The sequence below is a fragment of the Microcaecilia unicolor genome, chromosome 10 (genome assembly GCF_901765095.1).
Source record: "Microcaecilia unicolor chromosome 10, aMicUni1.1, whole genome shotgun sequence".
NCBI lineage: Eukaryota > Metazoa > Chordata > Amphibia > Gymnophiona > Siphonopidae > Microcaecilia > Microcaecilia unicolor.
Window position 1 is genome coordinate 71,834,469 of NC_044040.1, and position 18,460 is coordinate 71,852,928.

Consider the following 18,460-nt stretch of genomic DNA (forward strand, 5'->3'; position numbering starts at 1 on the left):
CCACTTCTAAGGTTACCCATAATGAGTACCGGTACTTTTTCCCCCCCCCCACCAAAAAAAAGCAATGGATACACTACTCATAGCCAACATTTTCCAGGCTCTTGAAGCTCCACCAATGCACTGTAGCTTCTACTCTGTACTCCTGCTTACTACCTTTAGCGCAAGTCTTCGGAGTCATTGCTCAGGGAGATTGATAATTGATTTGACTCTGAATCTTATCTTAAGAGCTAGAGGCTAAAGATGTGGTCATTGCTCCAGGCCATATATTTAGCAACTTCAATGACAGTTGGCAGTGAAGGCACAGGGCTTGTCCTTTTAGGAATGAAAAGCTTTGGGCGACACCCTGAAAGAGATTTCCTAACTATCTGCATGATTTTTCCTATGAAAAATGAAGCATGCTTTTGTAATGGTCTGTGATAGACATCTTCCATGAATATTCTATATAATAATTCTCACCTCCAACAGGATGTGCTTGGGACCGTGCCTGCCGGAAGTGGTCTGCTAGGCAGGCACGCACTGACCTCAGTGACATCAGTGACAGACAATTTGGCTAAGCAAAACAATCTGAGTGCTGGCCATTAGGACACAGGGTTGATAGGAGAGTTTTAAAAGACTGAAGGAACCAACCAAAAGTGTTAAATGGGGGGAGGGGGGAAGTTCTGAACGACTGAAAGACATGAACATTTGGGAAAGGAAAACAATCTGAATGCTGGCCATTAGGACACAGGGTAGATAGGAGAGTTTTAAAAGACTGAAGGAAAGGAAAGTGTTAAACTGGAGAAGGGGGGGAGTTGTGAATGACTGAAAGACATGCAAATTTGGGACAGGAAAGCAATCTCAGTGCTGGCCATTAGCACACAGGGTACATAGGACAGTTTTAAAAGACTGAAGGAACCAAAAGTGTTGGGGGGGGGGGGGGGGGGGGGAGCAAGTTCTGAATGAATGAAAAAAATGAAAATTTACGAGACGAACACAATCTGAATGCCGGGCGTTTGTACACAGGGTAGATAGGACACTTTTTTTAAAAAAATGAAGGACGTAAAAGTATTACATCTTGGGGGAGGGGTGAGGAGGAAAGCGGTGGGGTATCCGGATACTGGGCGTTAGGGCCACGGGGGTACATAGACTTTTGAAAGCCTTAAGGAACCCAAAGTGTGGGAAGGAGGAGGAAAAGGAGGGGAGGGAACGGGGTGAGGGGCATTAGGAACAGGGGAGAGGGCCCTGTCACACACTCTCATTCTCACACACACACTGTCACACACCCGCACATTCACTCTGGCTCTCTCTCTCAAACATACACACTCCCAGGAAAACCTTGCTAGCGCCCGTTTCATTCATTCCACAAACGGGCCTTTTTTACTAGTTTTAAATAAATTTGAAGCCGCTGCCTTGCTTCTTTGACATAGTGAAGAAAATCTATCACAAAATCAAAAGAAGAAAATGTAAGAAAAATATCAGATGGAGGCCTGACTGACATCCCATTTCTCATTGAAAAAAAAAAAAAGCAACAACTTGGGAACTAAAAGGAGGCCAGGAGGAAAACGGCGAACACTGAAATAAAAAGAGCTTCCTTGGGGAGGGTGGGGGGGGGGGGGGGGGGGGGGGGGGGCGGGGGAACCAGAGAAGCTGAAAGGCAACTTAGTGGACTTTTACTATTTTCCAGACAGGTTTGAAAATGTTGCTACATATGTAATCACATGGTTGATATCTGCAGCACAGTGACCCTGCTTGCCTTCACAGAAATGAACACATACAGTATGCCAAAAATTCTATGAAGGAAACCTACCTTTCAGTTCTCATCGGCATCGTACAGGACCACAAGGAACCTAGATCTTGTCTCTTCTGTCTGATTATTGCACTGATGTCACTAACTTCAGCAACATCTAAGCTAAAAGACAAAATTGGGAACCATATAAACCACTGGATCTGAGCAGGAATATATGTTTTCAAGAGACCTCAACTAAAATTCACATTTATCTGTATATTTATGTTATAAGAACAAGGACAATGTACACAACTCTGACACCTTAGAAACCAAACTGTTTACAGTCTCTAAGGAATGAAAAGTGAAGTTGCTCACCTGTAACAAATGTTCTCTGAGGACAGCTGGACACATTCACATATATGGGTGATGTCATTCAATGGAGCACTGTGCAGAAAAACTCTAGATTCTTTCACAGAAGCTTTTGCGAGTCCCACAGCACATGCATGAGACTTCCCACCCACTGCTGACGCACAGGACAAGCTACTCTATTGTAACAGCTAAGAGAATACAACTCCAAGGAGAGGAAGGCTCAATGTGTGAATATGTATCCTGCTGTCCTCGGAGAACACCTGCCACAGCTGACTAACTTCACTTTCTCCGAGGACAAGTAGGCCTACTAATTCGCATATATGGGAATCCCTAACTGCAAGGCTGTTCAAAAGAAAGGGGAAGAAATGAATGATACCTGTAATAGGCTAAGGCCTGAGTCACAGAAAAAGTGGGAGAGCGACCAAGGAAGCCAGAGACTGGAGGATGTGGGAACAATGAATAATTTTATTAAGAAATTTGGAGACTCGACACAACGTTGTGTTTCGGCCGTCAGGCCTGCATCAGGAGTCTTTGTGACAAGATATTGTCAAAGAATATCAATGATAGTTGTTCAAACGTAACGTTATAGTCTTTAAAAAGACTTCGTTAGAAATCAAGTGACCGTCAGGTACACAGCTAGCTAGGCTAAGGCCTGTACATTATTTTTTTAATTTTCTGATTTTTTTTTTTAAATCAAACAATCTGTAATAAACAAATGGGCCTGGGGGTAGATTGTATTCTGTCGCATTGGGAATCTTGCGCCATACAGTAGTGAGATGTAAACATGTGGACTGAAGACCACACTGCAGCTCTGTAAATCTCTTATATAGTGGCCGACTTCAAGTGAGCTACCAACGCCACCATGGCTCAGACATTATCAGCCATGACATCACATGACCCTCAAGAGTCAGCAGCTTGGGTACGAGTAAAAGAAATGCAGTTAGTTAGCCAATTGGACAGAGTGCCTTTGTCAATGGCTGTCCCAATACAGTTAGGATCAAAAGAAACAAAAAGCTGGGTGGATTGTTTATGAACTTTAGTCCATTCCAGCCAGAAGGCCAAAGACTCTCTTGCAATCCAAGGTGTGCGGTGTGCTTTTTGTGAGATGGGCCTGGGGCTTGAGGGAAAATGTTGGCAGAACAACTGACTGGTTAAGCTGGAACTCTGACACTACCTTAGGAAGAAACTTGGGATGACTGTGAAGAACTACTCAGTTGTGACATCTTGTATAAGGCGGATCCACTATTACAGCCTGAAGCTTACTGACTTTGCAAGCTGAAGTGACTGCCACCAGAACAAAACTTTCCAGGCCAAAAACTTCAGGTGGCTCAAATGAAACTATCAGCTGGGTGAGAACAACATTAAGATCCCATGACACTGTAGGAGGTTTGACAAGGGGGCTCGAGCAAAAGCAAGCCTCTCATGAATCAACAACTAAAGGCTGCAAAGAGATGGGCATCTCCTCTACATGGTGATAAGCACCAATTGCACCAAGGTGAACTCTAACATTGTTTTTAAACCCAGCTCTGATAAGTATAGACGGTACTTAATGTGTAGGACAGGAAAAAGGATCCAGGGACTTGCCTTCACACCAGATGGAAAACCTCTTCCACTTAAAATTAAGTAAGCTTTGAGTGGAATCTTTTCTGGAAGTAAGCAGGTCTCAGGAGACACCCTCATTCAGATGGAGAGAATTTACTACTACCCTCTAAACATCCAAGCCTTGAGAGCTAGGGTCTGGAGGTCAGGATGGAGAAGCAATCCCTTATTCTGGGTGATGAGGGAAAGGGAAATGGGACTTGATATACCGCCTTTCTGAGGTTTTTGCAACTACATTCAAAGCGGTTTACATATATTCAGGTACTTATTTTGTACCAGGGGCAATGGAGGGTTAAGTGACTTGCCCAGAGTCACAAGGAGCTGCAGTGGGAATCGAACTCAGCTCCCCAGGATCAAAGTCCACTGCACTAACCACAGATCTTTGGAGGCAAGCTCCAGAAGGGGAGGGAGCCATATCTGTCTCAGCCAGTAATGAGAGATGAGAATCCTAGTTCTCCTGTTCTGGTCTGAGATTCAGTAAAGTTTTTGCTATGAGAGTATGGGAGGATTGTATTGAAGACCTGTCCCCCAATGAAGAAAGACATCCAAGACTTAGAACTTTTGGCTCTTTTGCGAGCAGATTCAACGAGACTGGAGTGACAGCTGTAGCTTCTTGAATCCAGGAGACTTTTGGACTCTATACATTTGGGGGGTGGGGGATGGTTTCAGAGATCCCACCTACAAGAGATCTTCTGGGTCCTCCTGAGAAGCCCAGGAGTGGTCCAACTCAGATTCAGGATAATAATCCTCCATCGGACTTCTCACTGACCTTGAATGACTAGACTGAAAGGAAGGCTGTGAGTGAGAGCACTGAGGCAAGGTGCAGTATATGGACCTTGCCTCAGTGGAGCCTCAGTATAAGGAGGCTCCATCACCCTGAGGGGCTACTGACTCCCGACACCCTTTCAAGGTGGTGGTGTTGATGCAGGGCCAAAAGTGCATGGGCCTCCAGGGTCAACTTGACTGACTTGGGTCTGACACTGAAACCCTTTAAAGCCATTACATCACATTGGGCAAGAAGTTTCCCCAGCTCCTCCTGGAAAATGGAACAAAATTGCTCCTCAGTGACAGGCACTGGCAAAGGTGGGGGCTCAGCTGAAGCAGCCAAGTCCACATAAATAACGGGTTGAATTGGGAGGCTGGTGTGTCGGTGCTGAATCCTTTGGGGGGGGGGGGGGGGGAAGCAACCCTTATGGCATGGTTATTTCTCAGGTGTCAGTGATGCTGATGCCCCAGAGCTCCTGGAGCCATGCCTCAAGGGGACCAATGTTGTTGCTTCTTGGACTTCCGTTTGAGTCCTTGGGTCCATATCTGAGGTAGACTTGATCCAATGAGCACTACTGATGCTTGATGTTAAAGAAGGTGGAGACCTCTTCAATGTCGATGCATCCCTAGTACCCAATGAAGCTCCCGGGGCCATAGAGCTAAATAAAAACATCAATGGACCAGATTTTTCTGTGCCAAAACCACTCTTGCACTGTTTTTGACTTTTGATAGTCCTTTTGGATATCTGGTGACAAGAAGAAGTATCATGGCTGGATCTCAAGCATGCCAGGCGCCAATTATGAGTATCAATACACCATATGGCCCTGGAACACCTGGTGTGCCTTTTAAAACCACTGGTTGTTTTTTTGTGACTTGTTGGGGAAGGCAGTTAAAGCAAAATCAAACAGTTCAATGATTGAAAAAAGAATAAAAAAAAGAAGTATACCCTGACCAGAGCACTCAGGCCTAAATGGGCCATCAAGACACAGCAAAAGAAAAGGAAACTACATGCCCCCCCCCCCCCCCCCCAAAAAAAAAAAAAAAAAAAACCCCACCCATACTGTGAAGAAACAGCATGTTTTAAGCCTGTAAAATGTATTGGGTATTTTCCTGCATTAATTATGTCTTGCAAGTGTACTTCTCTACTTTGCCTAGCAGGTGGGTGCATGTTATGTTTTAAGCTGTTACAAAGAATTGACCTTTCTTTCTTTTAGTTAGCATACAGATAAAGGAAATGCCTATAGTGATGTAACAAGCTTTCTTTTAAAACTTGTTGACTGGGCTCTGATTAGCCCGGGAGCCTTTTTTTCATTTGGATTGTACTGGGGTTTTTTTCCCTTTTCAGCCTGGGAGAAGAGAGAGAGACAATAAACAATTTAGTTTATTGCCTCTTTGTCTGGAGTGATACAGAGTAGTTTGTGTGTTGGGTCTGTGAGTGCTTTCTGGGAACTGTGGGAGCACTGGGAGTGTGGCCCTAGTAACATAGAAATCACTAGGGATAATTTGAGAGTGGGAGACTCGCCTAGAGGCTGTTGTGACCTAGGCGGTGGTGAGGACAGTGCTAGAGTAGAGCACGAGTGGTAGGTGCAGGCGGACCTGAGCTGTGCTGGGGATAGACCCTCTAAGTGGCCGCAGGGTTACCCTAGGCGGGTGGCTAGGTGTTTCGTGACACATACTAAACTAAAATAAGGAAGGGAGGAACACTGGTCCCACACTGCACTTACAAAGTAAAACTGAAAGCAAGGAAAATAGAACAATCACCACAGGCACACCATGTGAAAGGAGAGGCTTGAAAAGCATCTCCTCAACTATGCAGAAAAAAACAAGACTGACTAGTCCTGTATGGCAGCGGTGGTGGGTGGGTGGGAAGGCACGTATCCATGCACAGTGAGACTCTCAAAAGCTTCTGGAAAAGAAGCTAAGGAGTTTTCTTGTGCAGGGCTCTGTCAGATGATGTCTTTCAAATGTGCCTATGCTTACAATTAGATGCATTTTTGTTTGCCTACCCAAACTGATATTTTGGTTTTACAGTTGCAGGTAGGAGCTCTGCTTATGCTAAAACACAGAGGGGGATAATCAAACGGGGGTGCCCATCTCTAAGGACGGTCCCGTAAAGGGGCGAGCCAACCCATATTGAAACAAGATGGACGTCCATCTTTTATTTCGATAATACGGTCGGGGACGCCCAAATCATGAAATTTAGGTCGACCTTAGAGATGGTTGTCCCCTGTGTTCGGCGATAATGGAAAGTTAGGACGCCCATCTCAGAAACGACCAAATCCAAGCCATTTGGTTGTGGGAGGAGATGCCAGCATTCGTACTGCACTGGTCCCACTAACAATGTAAAAAGGCCTTCCCTTACCGATCTGGAAAGGAATGGGCATGCATGAAGGAAATTGCATGCAAATGAGCTGCTCGCTGTTAGCTCATTTGCACACGATTTCCTTCCTAAGGAGGGGAAGCAACGGCAGTTGAGGATGTCCTTCCCTGCGAGGGAAGTTGAGGACGTCCTTCTCTGCGACGGCAGTTGAGGACGTCCAAAATGTGGATGTTTCTGTGAGGACATCCATGCCTTTGCTATGCCTCCGATACCCTCTTTATTTATTTATTTGGATTTTGGATCACAAGTAGCAGCAGTAGGATTTGAATTGGCCACCTCTAGATTACAAGACCAGTGCTCTAACCTCTAGGCCCATCTGCTACTCCTCCACTCTACTCCACTCCTTTGAAATTTGGCCATCCTTCTAGGGGGAAGTTGAGGACATCCAAAATGTTTGAAAGAAGAACATCCACACCTTCGTTATGCCTCCACTGTCACACACATAACCCCCCCCCCCCCACAGGGATGGCCAAATTTCAAGGGAGTGGAGTGGAGGAGTGGCCTAGTGGTTACAGCACTGGTCTTGCAATCCAGAGGTGGCCAGTTCAAATCCCACTGCTGCTACTTGTGATCCAAAATCCAAATAAATAAAGAGGGTGTCGGAGTCATAGCAAAGGCATGGATGTCCTTCTCACAGAAACATCCACATTTTGGACGTCCTCAACTGCCATCGCAGGGACGGAGGCATAGCAATGGACATACTCAAAAAAAAAAAATAAAAAACAGACTAAAGTTTTTGAAGTTGTTTTTTTCGGGGTGGGAGGTGGTTAGTGACCACTGGGGAAGTCAGGGGAGATCATCCCCGATTCCCTCCGGTGGTCATCTGGTCAGTTTGGGCACCTTTTTGATGCTTGGTCGTGAAAAAAAATGGACCAAGTAAAGTCGGCCAAATGCTCGTCAGGGACGCCATTCTTTTTTCCATTATTGGCCGAGGACGCCCATCTGTTAACCATGCCCCCGTCCCACCATCGATACACTGCTGACACGCCTCCTTGAACTTTGGTCGTCCCCACGACTGAAAGCAGTTGAGGACGCCCAAAATTGGCTTTCGATTATGCCGATTTGGGCGACCTTAGGAGAAGGATGAAGTCCTATGCAGCACAGAATTCTCCCTATCAGTGGCCACGGGGGAAAGACATATAACAGCCCCCTCTCCAGCCACAGCTAAAGAAGATCATCGAGGCCTGTGGTTCTGGGTTGCCTTTTCCAACTGAAGAACTTGGATACTTCGGCATTTTGTGCCGTGGCCATGAGATCCATCACCAGTGTCCCCCAACGCCAACAGATCAGACAAAACGCTGAGTCTGACAGTGCCCATTCCGTTGCATCCAAGAAAGTCCGGCTGAGTATTGCTCTGACCTGCAATGTGAGCTGCTGACAGGCAAAGGCCATGAGATTCTGCCCACACTAGCAGATGGGACACCTCTTCTGCTAAAGGAAGACTGCAAGTACCCCCCCTGTCGATTGACGCAGGCCACTGTCGTAGTGCTGTCCGAAAACACTCAAACCGCTTGACCTTCCAGCAGATCTTGAAAACTCATCAATGCATTCACGACTGCTCTCAACTCCAAATGATCGATCCGATTTAGGCAATGGGCTGCCCACCCCAAAAGACTGGCATCCGTCACGACCACCACCCAATGGGGGGAGGCCAACGGCATGCCTTTCCGCAAATTGGAAGGAGCTACCACGTCAAGCTTTCCTTGGCTTGGCTCGACCAAGGGAGATGCCGCTGATAATCCAGACAAGTCGGCAACCATCTGCTCAACAGGAAGATCTGAAGAGGTTGCATGTGAGCCCTTGCCTATGGAATGACTTCTAAGGTGGCTGCCATGGATCCGAGGAGTTGAACATAGCCCCACACTCGAGGGGAGTGGAGACTCAGCAAGGACTGGACTTGGGAAAGCAACTTGATCCGCTGACCATCGGGTAGAAACACCTTCCCCTGCTTCATATCGAACAAACTCCGAGGTATTCCAGGTTCTGAGTAAGAAGGAGGTGGCTCTTGTCTCTGTTGATGACACAACCTAAGAATTGAAGGAGCACAATAACTCGGTCGGTGGCAACCCGACTCTCTTGCGCTGTAGCCGTTCAAATCAACCCGTCGTCAAGACAGGGACGTACTTGAATCCATTCCTTCCATAAAAAGGCTGCCGCCGCCACCACCACCATGACCTTGGCGAAGGTGCGCAGGGCTGTGGCCATTCCAAAGGGAAAGGCCCAAAACTGAAGTGCTGCCCTAGAACAGCAAACCTGAGGAACCACTGATGAGGCTGCCAAATAGGAATGTGCAAATAAGCCTCTCGCAGGTTGAGAGCAGTCAAGAACTCACCAGGTTGAACTGCAGCAATAACGGCCCGCAATGTCTCCATTCGGAAGTGGCAGACTCGTAAAAACTTGTTCACTTTCCTTAGATTGAGAATAGGCCGAAAGGCCCCTCCCTTTTTCGGCACTACAAAGAAAATAGAATAGCGGCCTGTGCGAACCTCAAGAGGGGGGACAGGCACTATTGCCCCTATCCGTAGAAGATCTTGTAAGGATTTTAGAACCGCTGCCCATTTGGAATGCGTGAGACAGCGGGACTCCAGAAAAACGTCTGTGACGGGAGAGACGAACTCTAGTTTGTAACCCTCCCGCACCACATTGAGTACCCATTGGTCTTGTTATTTTGACCCACTCTGGAAGAAATAGGGAGAGCCGACCCCTGATCTGCTCCCCTACAGAGTGGGCCTGCGTTCCATCATTGGGAGGCTCGAGGGGCAGCTCCCTGATGAGCAGAGGCTCCGGTCGGATGCTTGTCATTGCGAAATGAAGAACGCTGAGAAAAGCAAGGACGCTGAAAAGCACTGGTAGAATGACCCAGGTGATACCGCCATGCCTCCTGGAAAGATCCCTGCCTAGAACTAGGCCTGGGTCTATTTCGGAGAGGTGTTGTGATTTGGAATCCTCCAACTCTTTAACAATTTTCTCTAAGTCCTCACCAAAGAGCAATTTCCCTCGAAAAGGTAACTTAAATGAGGCGCTGCTTAGAGGCCATATCTGCTGCCCAATGTCAAAGTCACAAAAGGCATCGGGAGGAAACAGCCAGGGCCATGAGTTTGGCTGATGCACGAACTAAGTCATACAGGTTGTCTTGAGACCAGACTTGGAGAGGTGTAGGAGTGCAAGTTCTGTGTAGGCCAAGAAAGAAAATCTAGGGCCTTGCCCTAACACCAAATGTCAACCTCCTCCATTTGAAAGAGTAACACCTCTTATAATCTTTCCTGGAAGCCAGCAAGACACAGGAGACACCCTCTGAGAGATTCAAGGAGGCAAATTCTATGCTCTCAACATCCAGGCCAAGAGGCCCCTTGTTCTGTGTGATGAGGGTCAGAAAACAGTCCAATCTCCACGGTTCTTCTGAGGATAACTCCAGAAGAGGGAACCATATGTGCCTGTATGAATACGGGGTGATCAGGATCATAGTCCCCCGGTCCTGTCTATGTTAACTGGAATGGGAGGATACGTATACAGAAGACCTGTCCCCCAAAACAGTAGGAACAAATTTGATGTTAGACTGTCGTACAATCTGAGCCTGGAGCAGTACTAAGGGACTTTGTTGTTGTGTTGAGCAGCAAAGAGATCCACTGAGAGGGTGCCCCGTTCTCAGAAGATCTCGCGAGCTACTCATACTGAGAGGCCATTCATGAGGTTCCATGACCCTGTTCAGTCTGTCAGCCAGGCAGTTCAGCTTCCCCTGCCAGGTATGTGGTTTTGAGCACCATCTTGTGATGGATGGCCCAGTTCCACATCCCTGGACAATTTTGTGCCTTTTTAAGGATATAAAATTACCCACAAAGCATGTACTGACAAAGTAAAATATGTCATGTTCAGAATCAATTTTAATGATGTACACTATATCAAAACATTTTAAAGAATTTCAATGCTGCCAATTTTTTTTAACTTGCTTTGTTTCAACATTTCTAAAATCAGAGAGGAACAATGTTTTTAGCAATGGGATAAAATGAATGAAAAAGAACCACATGGCTCAGGAGGGGCAGAGCAATATGGTGGCATTATACTGGCGTTGACTCTCATTCCATCCAGGCAACGTGAGTTTTATTCGGTGCAACAGTTGTGGTGCCTTCAACCTAAGGCAAACTATGTGGAGCCTTACAGCTTGCCCCATTTGTCTACAAATTTCTGCTATGCAAGGGGAGCTTACCAAACTGAAAAAAAAGAACTGGCTGTAATTAAAACAAGTTCCATCTGACCAATTTACCTCTTCTGCCAGAGAATAAAACAATCTATACTTAAATGGGTTACAGTAGGCTTTGGTAGATTGCGACCTGTCACAGAAGCATCCGTTCTACCAAGAGATTCCCCTACAAAATTCGTTTGCAGCACTAGAATGTTATGATACTCAAAAAAACAGAACTGAAGCAAAGCCAGAATCCAAGACAGTAATTCAAATGAAATCAAATTCCCAGTACACAGACAAACCATCTCAAAATCGAAAGGTCTTGCTGCTAGGGGACTCCGTTATGTGAGGCATTATATATTAGATACAGACTCCATGGGCCCCAACAAAGTACAATGTCTTCCAGGCTCCTCAGCTAGAATAAATACAAACCAAATACTGAGTGTGATTAGAGAAGAGGAGTAAAGATTCCAAGGTTAATGTTGTAATACACCTGGGAACAAATGACCTGGCCAGGGATAGCATACCTGTAGTACAGAGATCTTTCAAGAAGCTGGGGGAAAGGTTGAGGTCCATGATAAGGACTGTGGCTTTTTCTGAAAATACTGTCCATGGCAAGACTACAATAGGTGGTCAAAATCTGGTGCCAAAAATAAAGTTTTAAATACATAGAAGGGTAGAACAATATATGTAAAAACAAACGTCTGTTTTGTAATGATAGCCTATTATCCTATTTCCTATTTAGGAAAGATTAAGATTGTCAAAAAGATGGAGGAGTAGCTTCATACGTGAAAAGCATTATTAAAGCAGTTGAAATGCAGGGGACCTGGAAAGAGGAAGAAGCAATATGGATTGTCTTAGAAAGAGAAGATGGAACATCCATCCACATGGGTGTTGTCTACAGACCTCCAACACAAACAGGGATGCTGGACAAAGATTTGGTCATAGAGCTCCACAAGTTGGGAATGAAGGGGGAGGTGCTGCTGTTGGGGTATTTCAACCTGCTGGATGTAGACTGGAAGGCCTCATCTGCGGAATCGGAAAGAAGTAGAGAGACTGTGGATGTTTTTCAAAGTGCAGTGCTGAGACAAATGGTGAAGGAAGCCATGAGGGGAGGGGCAATACTAGATCGAGTGCTTACAAATGGAGACAGTCAAGCTCATTTTCAAAGCACTTAGCCTCCCAAAGTTCCATAGAAACCTATGGAACTTAGCCTCCCAAAGTGCTTTGAAAATATGCCTCAGTGTGTCCAAAATCAGGATGAGTGCCCACCTGGCTAATTATGATCATCACACTGTATGGTTTGATTTAACAGTTAAGCTGAATAAGGCTACACAAAGCTCAAAATCCTGGATTTTAAACATGTTGACTTTGTTAAAATGAGGGAGTACCTGAAGAAAGAGCTGATAGAATGGAAGGACTTGGGCGCAGTGGAGGATATGTGAGTCAAACTGAAAGGAGCTATAACATCAGCAACAGATGTTTATGAAACTAAAGCCTGTCTACAAAGATTTTCTGAATGGGCTGTGAATGGAGTGTCCTACCAGAACAGTGGAGCCATGTGACTTTTTAAATTAATGTGAAAGTGTCTTTTTTCTCTTTCAGAGTTCAAGCTTTAAATTTAGGATTCTTATGGAGCCAGGATTTGATACATCTTTTCCTGGCTTCCTGCTTTTAATATACCTAAAAAAATGTTTACTATGCGTTTTTGCCTCCCTTTTGCAATCTTTTTTTCAACATCCCTCTTTGCCTTCCTTAGCGCTTTGCATTTGACTTGACATTCCTTATGCTGTTTCTTCTTATTATTATTAATATGCTTCCTTGCACCTACTGTTACTCTATTTTCCACTCTGTATATATTCCCGGTTGGTACTCTCCTCTCCAGAACCTGTAAGCCACATTGAACGTACTGCTATGCGGAAAAATGTGGATTACAAATGTAATAAATAATTAAATAAATATATAAGAAAGGTAAACAAGAACAGAAAAAAGGAAACCGGTACAGTTCACCAAGCAAGTTGCTGACAAAATAAGGCAAAAGAGGTGATCATGAAATATTAAAAAAAAGCATGAAGAGGAACACAAAAGAGATTACTGGATAAACCTGAAAGAAGTGAAGAGAGAACAACAAATGACTAAACACAAAGAAGCGTGACAAGACTTTTTTTTCCATTAGTGAACAGAGGAAGGCTAGAAATGGAATTGCGAGACTGAAAGATGCTATGAACCACTATGTGGACTATGATGAGGAAAAGTACATGTGCTAAACAAATGTCTTCATTGAAGAAAATCTTGGAATAGGACTTCGGTCGGCTGATAAAGGTACATATGAAAATGAAGTTGATATTACACCGTTATGGAAGAAACTACTTTTATGAACAATTTGAAAAACTGAAAGTGGACATTCCATGAGATCCAACCCAGACTCTTGAGGGAGCTCAGAGAGGTTCTGGTAGGCTCTCTTAAAGATCTGTTTAATAAATCCTTGGAGATGAGGGAGGCTCTGCGGGATCGAAGAAGGGCAGATGTGGTCCCCTCTTCACAAAAGCGGAGACAGAGAAATGGGAAACTATAGGCTGGTAAGCCTTACTTCGGTGGTTGGACAGGTAATAGAGTTGCTGCTCAAGGAAAGTTTAGTGAGTTTCCTGGAATCCAACGGATTTCAAGGTACGAGGCAACATGGTTTCACCAAAGGAAAATCGTGCCAAACGAATATGATCAATTTTTTTCACCGGATGACCAGAGAATTGGATTGCAGACATGTGCTGGATGTAGTTTACATAGTAACATAGTAGATGACGGCAGAAAAAAGACCTGCACGGTCCATCCAGTCTGCCCAACAAGATAAACTCACATGTGCCATTTTTTGTGTATACCTTACCTTGATTTGTACCTGTTTTTTTCAGGGCACAGACCGTATAAGTCTGCCCAGCACTATCCCCACCCCGTCTCCCACCACCGGCTCTGGCACAGACCGTATAAGTCTGACCAGCACTATCCCCACCTCCCAACCACCAGCCCCGCCTCCCACCACAGGCTCTGGCACAGACCGTATAAGTCTGACCAGCACTATCCCTACCTCCCAACCACCAGCCCTGCCTCCCACCACCCGCTAAGCTTCTTTACAGCTTCTTTACATGGATTTCAGTAAGACCTTTGACACAGTCCTTCATAGGAGGTTCATAAATCAAATAAACTCAGTGGGCTAAAGTTAGGACAAAGTGGTGAACTGGATTTGGAAATGGTTGACTGACAGATGGCAGAGGGTGGTAGTAAATGGAGTCTACTTGGAAGATAGGAATGTTAGTAATGGATTGCCTCAGAGATTGGTACTAGGGTCGATCAATTCAACATATTTGTGAGCGACATTGCTGAAGGGTTAGAAGGAAAAGTTTGCCTTTTAATGACACCACTCTCTGGATGGAGTGAACAGCGAGAAGAGATCTACAAAAATTAAAAGAACAGACAAATGTTTGGCAGTTAAAATGCACTATGAAGAAGTGCGAAGTGATGCCCTTGAAGAGCAGTATGTGCTAGGGGGTGAGAGACTGACATGCACGTATCAGGAGAGAGACCTTGAGGTGATAGTGTCTGAGGATCTCAAGGCATCAAAACAATGTGACAAGGCACTGGCTATTCCCCGAAGAATGCTAGGCTGCACAGAGAAAGAAAGGAGATGTTGATGCTCCTGTATAAGTCATTGGTCAAACCCAACTTGGAGTATTGTGTCCAGTTTTGAAGATCGTATCTCTTCAAGGACATAAGAAGACTTGAGGTGGTTCAAAGGACAGTGACAAAAATGGTATAGGGTTTGTGTCATAAGATAAATGAGAAGAGACTGGAGGACCTGAATATGCATATGGTACAGAAAAGGAGAGAGAGAGAGGTGATATAATACAGACATTTAAGTACTTGAAAGGTATCAATATTTAAACAAACCTGTTCCAGAGACGTAGGGGTGGTAAAACAGGTGGTCATGAATGGAGGTTACAGGAAGATAGACTTAGAAGTAGCGTCAGGAAATACTTTTTCATAGAGAGGGTATTAGGCGCCTGAAATGCCCTTCCAGGACAGGAGGTAGAGTTAAAAATGGTGAACAATTTCAAAACTGTGTGGAATAGACAAAGGGAATGCCTAAATAGAAACAGAATGGAAACATAACATGGTTGTTGAGGTGTTATCTTGGGCAATAGTAGTGGGAACTGATGCCGATGCCAGACACACTTACGTAAGTACATAAGTATTGTCATACTGGGAAAGACCAAAGGTCCATCAAGCCCAGCATCCTGTTTCCAACAATGGTCAATCCAGGTCACGAATACATGGCAAGATCCCAAAAAAGTACAAAACATTTTATACTGCTTATCCCAGAAATAGTGTATTTTTCTCAAGTCTATTTAACAATGGTCTATGGTCTTATCCTTTAGGAAGCCATCCAAACCTTTTTTAAACTCCGCTAAGCTAACCCCCTTTACCATATTCTCTGCCAACGAATTCCAGAGTTTAATTACAAGTTGAGTAAAGAAACATTTTCTTTGATTCATTTTAAATTTACTACATTGTAACTTCATCGCATGCCCCCCAGTCCTAGTATTTTTGGAAAGCGTAAACAGATGCTTCACATCTACCTGTTCAACTCAACTCATTATTTTATAGACCTCTATCATATCTCCCCTCAGCCGCCTTTTCTCCAAGCTGAAGAGCCCTAGCCGCTTTAGCCTTTCCTCATAGGGAAGTCGTCCCATTCTCTTTATCATTTTTGTCGCCCTTCTCTGCACCTTTTCTAATTCCACTATTTTTTTTGAGATGCGGAGACCAGAACTGAACACAATATTCGAGGTGCGGTCGCACCATGGAGTGATACAAAGGCATTTTAACATCCTCATTTTTGTTTTCCATTCCTTTCCTAATAATACCTAACATTCTATTTGCTTTCTTAGCCATAGCAGCACACTGAGCAGAAGGTTTCAACGTATCATTGACGACGGCACTCTTGGTCCGTGACTCCTAACGTAGAACCTTGCATGACGTAGCTATAATTCAGGTTCCTCTTTCCCACATGTATCACTTTGTACTTGCTCACATTAAACGTCATCTGCCATTTAGACGCCCAGTCTCGTAAGGTCCTCTTGTAATTTTTCACAATCCTCCCGCGATTTAACGACTTTGAATAACTATCAGGCTTATTTTCGAAAGAGAAGGGCGCCCATCTTTCGACACAAATCGGAAGATGGACATCCTTCTCCCAGGGTCGCCCAAATCGGCATAATCGAAAGCCGATTTTGGGGGTCCTGAACTGCTTTCTGTCGCAGGGACGACAAAAGTTCATGGGGACGTGTCGGAAGCATAGTGAAGGTGGGACTGAGGCATGCTTAACACATGGGCGTCCTCAACGGATAATGGAAAAACGAAGGGTGTCCCTGACGAACACTTGGGCGACTTTACTTGGTCCTTTTTTTTTTTTTTAACACCAAGCCACAAAATGTGCCCTAAATGACCACCGGAGGGAATCGGGGATGACCTTCCCTTACTCCCCCAGTGGTCACTAACCCCCTCCCACCCTAAAAAAAAATTTTTAAAAATATTGTTTTCAGCCTCTATGCCCACCTCAAATATCATACCCAGCTCCATGACAGCAGTATGCAGTTCCCTGGAGCAGTTTTAATGGGTACTGCAGTGCACGTCAGGCAGGCGGACCCAGGCCCACCCCACCTACCTGTTACACTTGTGGTGGTAAATGTGAGCCCTCCAAAACCCACCAGAAACCTACTGTACCCACATCTAGATGCCCCCCTTGATCCCTAAGGGCTATGGTAGTGGTGTACAGTTGTGGGGAATGGGTTTTGTGGGAGGTTGGGGGGGGGGGGGGGGGGTTCAGCACACAAGGTAAGGGAGCTATGCACCCGGGAGCTTTTACTGAAGTCCACTGCAGTGCCCCCTAGGGTGCCCGGTTGGTGTCCTGGCATGTGAGGGGGACCAGTGCACTACGAATGCTGGCTCCTCCCATGACCAAATGGCTTGGATTTGGTCGTTTCTGAGATGGGCGTCCTCGGTTTCCATTATTGCCGAAAACTGGGGACAACAATCTCTAAGGATAACAATCTCTAAGGATGATCATCTCTAAGGTCGACCTAAATGTTGAGATTTGGGCATCCCCGACTGTATTATCAAAACGAAAGATGGACGCCCATCTTGTTTCAATAATACGGGTCCCCCCCCCTTCGCGGGACACTCAGGAAAACTTGGGCACCCCGTTCGATTATACCCCTCTTTGTGTCATCAGCAAATTTAATTACCTCACTAGTTACTCCCATCTCTAGGTCATTTATAAATAGGTTAAAAAGAAGCGGTCCCAGCACAGACCCCTGGGGAACCCCACTAACTACCCTTCTCCATTGAGAATACTGACCATTTAACCCTACTCTCTGTTTTCTATCTTTTAACCTGTCTTTAATCCAAAATAGAACACTACCTCCTATCCCATAACTCTCCAATTTCCTCTGGAGTCTTTGATGAGGTACTTTGTCAAACGCCTTCTGAAAATCCAGATACACAATATCAACCGGCTCCCCTTTATCTACATGTTTGTTCACCCCTTCAAAGAAATGCAGTAGAGTGGTGAGGCAAGATTTCCTTTCACTAAATCCATGTTGACTTTGTCTCATTAATCCATGCTTTTGAATATACTCTGTAATTTTGTTCTTAATAATAGTCTCTACCATTTTGCCCAGCACCGTCAGACTCATCGGTCTGTAATTTCCCAGATCTCCTCTGGAACCTTTTTAAAAAATCGGCGTTACATTGGCCACCCTCCAATCTTCCAGTACCACGCTCAATTTTAAGAATAAATTACATATTACTAACAATAGCTCCGCAAGCTCATTTTTCAGTTTTATCAGTACTCTGGGATGAATACCATCCGCAGTTTGTAGAACTGCCCCATTACATCCTCCAAGTTTACAGAGAATTCATTGTTTCTCCAACTCGTCAGCTTCGAATACCATTTCCGGCACCAGTATCCCACCCAAATCTTCCTCGGTGAAGACCGAAGCAAAGAATTCATTTAATCTCTCCGGAATGGCTTTGTGTTCCCTGATCGCCCCTTTAACTCCTCGGTCATCTAGCGGTCCAACCGATTCTTTTGCCGGCATCCTGTGCTTTTAATATACGTAAAAAAAATTCTTACTATGTGTTTTTGCCTCCAACGCAATTTTTTTTCGAAGTCCTCCTTAGCCTTCCTTATCAGCGCTTTGCATTTGACTTGACATTCCTTATGCTGTTTCTTATTATTTTCAGTTGGTTCCTTCTTCCATTTCCTGAAGGATTTTCTTTTAGCTCTAATAGCTTCCTTCATCTCACTTTTTAACCATGCCGGCTGTCGTCCTCCTTTTTTAATACGCGGAATATATTTGGCCTGGGCTTCCAGGATGATGTTTTTGAACATTATCCACGCCTGATGTAA

The 18,460-nt window shown here is 44.9% G+C and overlaps 1 protein-coding gene across 1 annotated transcript in view; it reads right to left on the bottom strand.

The window, feature by feature from the left end:
- SCAF11 (SR-related CTD associated factor 11) overlaps positions 1-18,460 on the bottom strand; it is a 580,274-nt gene that overhangs the window by 239,057 nt on the left and 322,757 nt on the right. The window contains exon 9 of the mRNA XM_030217091.1: positions 1,787-1,888. Coding sequence (XP_030072951.1) covers positions 1,787-1,806 — 20 coding nt within the window. The 5' untranslated portion in view covers positions 1,807-1,888. The remainder of the gene's footprint in view (positions 1-1,786; positions 1,889-18,460) is intronic.